A 2,234-nucleotide genomic window follows, 5' to 3' on the forward strand; every position below is an offset into this window, starting at 1 on the left:
ATCAAATATAAATAGCACATTAAAGATAAAAGTTACACACTTTTTTGTGTGCACGCTGCAAAGGTCTGGTATAAAGAATGGTTTTTCTCAGGTTGCCGAAATGTCCACCCAATAGAGAAAAGTTTTGCTCAGCAAGAAAAAAAAAATTAGAGCGAACATTGGCTCCAACCCTAATCAAACACACCTGATCCAGCTAATCAAAGTCTTCAGGATAACTAGAAACTTCCGTGCAGGTGTGGTTTGGAGCTGGTTGGAGCTAAACTGTGTAGAGCTGTGGCCCTCCAGGAATTGAGTTTGAGACCAATGCTTTAGATAAACTTGTTTATTTTTTTTTAAATTTTGTTTTGAACTTTGTCCTATTGAAAGGTTTGATTGAGCTGCGCTCTCTGCTGTACATACTTACATTTCCTTCAGCTGGAGACTTATTCATTTCACTTTTGGTGTGAAAGCATTTTTAAATTTACTAAAAATATATATATATATATTTATATTAAAAACAAACAAGCAAGCCCAGCCCAGATGAGAAGAAAGTAACGCAAGAGTAATGTAATACATTGTGTTCCATACAAGTATTTAAGTTACTTTTTTATGGAGCAACGCAATATTGTAATGTATTACTTTTAAAATCAACTTTCCCCAACATTGGCTATGAAGTATAAAGACAAAAAAAATTAAGTTTATGGATATTCATCTTCAAATTGGTGTTGTTGAGATGGAAGACAATCAAGCAGATGTTATTAAAGGTAGAAGTTTTATTGAGGATTACAGACAGGTGGAAAAAAACAGCAGTGTATTTCTTTCCTCAACTTTTTGTACATTTACTACTCCCATTAAATTTATTTATTTTTTTATTTTTTATTTTTTTAAATGCTAAACAGAATGCACATGATAAGCACAATTACACAGAGAGACATGCATGAAGAATTGCATATCTTCAAATGTAGTTGTAAGATTGTTTTTTTGTTGTTGTTTTTTTTGCTCTTGAAGACAAAGAAAGGCAGAAAAGAAGAAATGAACAAATGATTAGCAAAATATTGTAAATCTTTGTGAGGCTCTATTTCTATACATTAATTATGCCCTCATCATAATGTACAGGCCATTCTTGATCACACGCCAAAACAATGTAACGAGTGGACTTCTTCCCTCTATATTGGCAGTTTGGGTGTCTCTGCCCACTTTGTAATTTACACGTGACCAAAGGAAAAGGCTGGTTGCTCTTAAACAGATTATTGCCCTGTGGAGTTCCTCCTCTGCCACAAACTGCTTTAATGTCATTTTTATTCGCTTGTATGAAGGTATTGACTTCTTTGCAGCCATTTGCAGTTCCAGAGGCAGTGATCTGCCTGTTTCTGATTTCTTTGTCACAATCATGCTCGCTCACATGAGGACCGAAATGTTGATTGAAGAATTTTTGATAACGGGGCTTTATATCATCTGGTTGACCAAAAGCAGTGAAAGAAGCAGCCAAGACCAGCAGCAGAATCACAGCAGACGGATGGATCTCCATGACCTGGTGAACAACACACACATCAAAACACCTTCTACTAACATCTGACTTACAAAAGCAGTTTGTTTTTACTTTCATATAGCCTATCTCAGTTACTTTACTTTAACCCAGCAGTGCACGTTTTTGTACATAGATGGTCCCTTTGTCTTTCTTTGTTTGAACTTTTTTCCATCTGCACCAAGACAGATTTTCTTGTATATCTTAGACTTGCTGAGTAAAGTTATCAAGTTCTTACCTTGTTGTTCTGGGTAAATGAATACGTTGTTCTAACAGTTGCCTGGAGGCTTTGCAGTAATCAACAGTTGTGTTCAGATAGTCTCGATGCTAGCAGTCATCAACTGTGGAGTGGAGCAGTCGCAGCGCAGGATCCCCGGAGAATGATCAAGCAGACAGAGAGATCCAATGTGTTACCGTGACACTCTCAACTTTATTAAGGAAGATGGGTCATATTTATATTCAAGCAACATGATGGACTGGGCATCCAATCAAAGTACTCAGTGGTCAGACAATACCCTATATGGATGACAAGTAAGGTGTACAAGGAAGCAAAAAATACATAGCAGTGATTTTGAACTCCGTTAGAAGTAGTCTAATTCTGAATCATACATGATCCATGGGTGGTGTCCATTGCAAGTGACGTCACTGACGGAAGAAGCGCAGGTGACTGAGAAGCCACACCCTGGGTTTGCCAACCGCCATAAAACATCTAATGAAGAAGAAGAAGAAA

The 2,234-nt window shown here is 37.1% G+C and overlaps 1 protein-coding gene across 1 annotated transcript; it reads right to left on the reverse strand.

Annotated features, from left to right (window-relative positions):
- Nucleotides 1-1,060: 1,060 nt before the first annotated feature.
- LOC131531360 (ribonuclease-like 3) lies at nt 1,061-1,819 on the reverse strand. Its single transcript, XM_058762071.1, has 2 exons — nt 1,743-1,819; nt 1,061-1,510 (listed from the first exon to the last, which is right to left on the reverse strand). Exon 2 carries the CDS (start codon nt 1,505-1,507, stop codon nt 1,061-1,063), a length of 447 nt encoding a protein of 148 aa, XP_058618054.1. The 5' UTR covers nt 1,508-1,510; nt 1,743-1,819.
- Nucleotides 1,820-2,234: the final 415 nt, after the last annotated feature.

This window comes from Onychostoma macrolepis, chromosome 22 (assembly GCF_012432095.1).
Source record: "Onychostoma macrolepis isolate SWU-2019 chromosome 22, ASM1243209v1, whole genome shotgun sequence".
NCBI classification, from domain to species: Eukaryota; Metazoa; Chordata; class Actinopteri; order Cypriniformes; family Cyprinidae; genus Onychostoma; species Onychostoma macrolepis.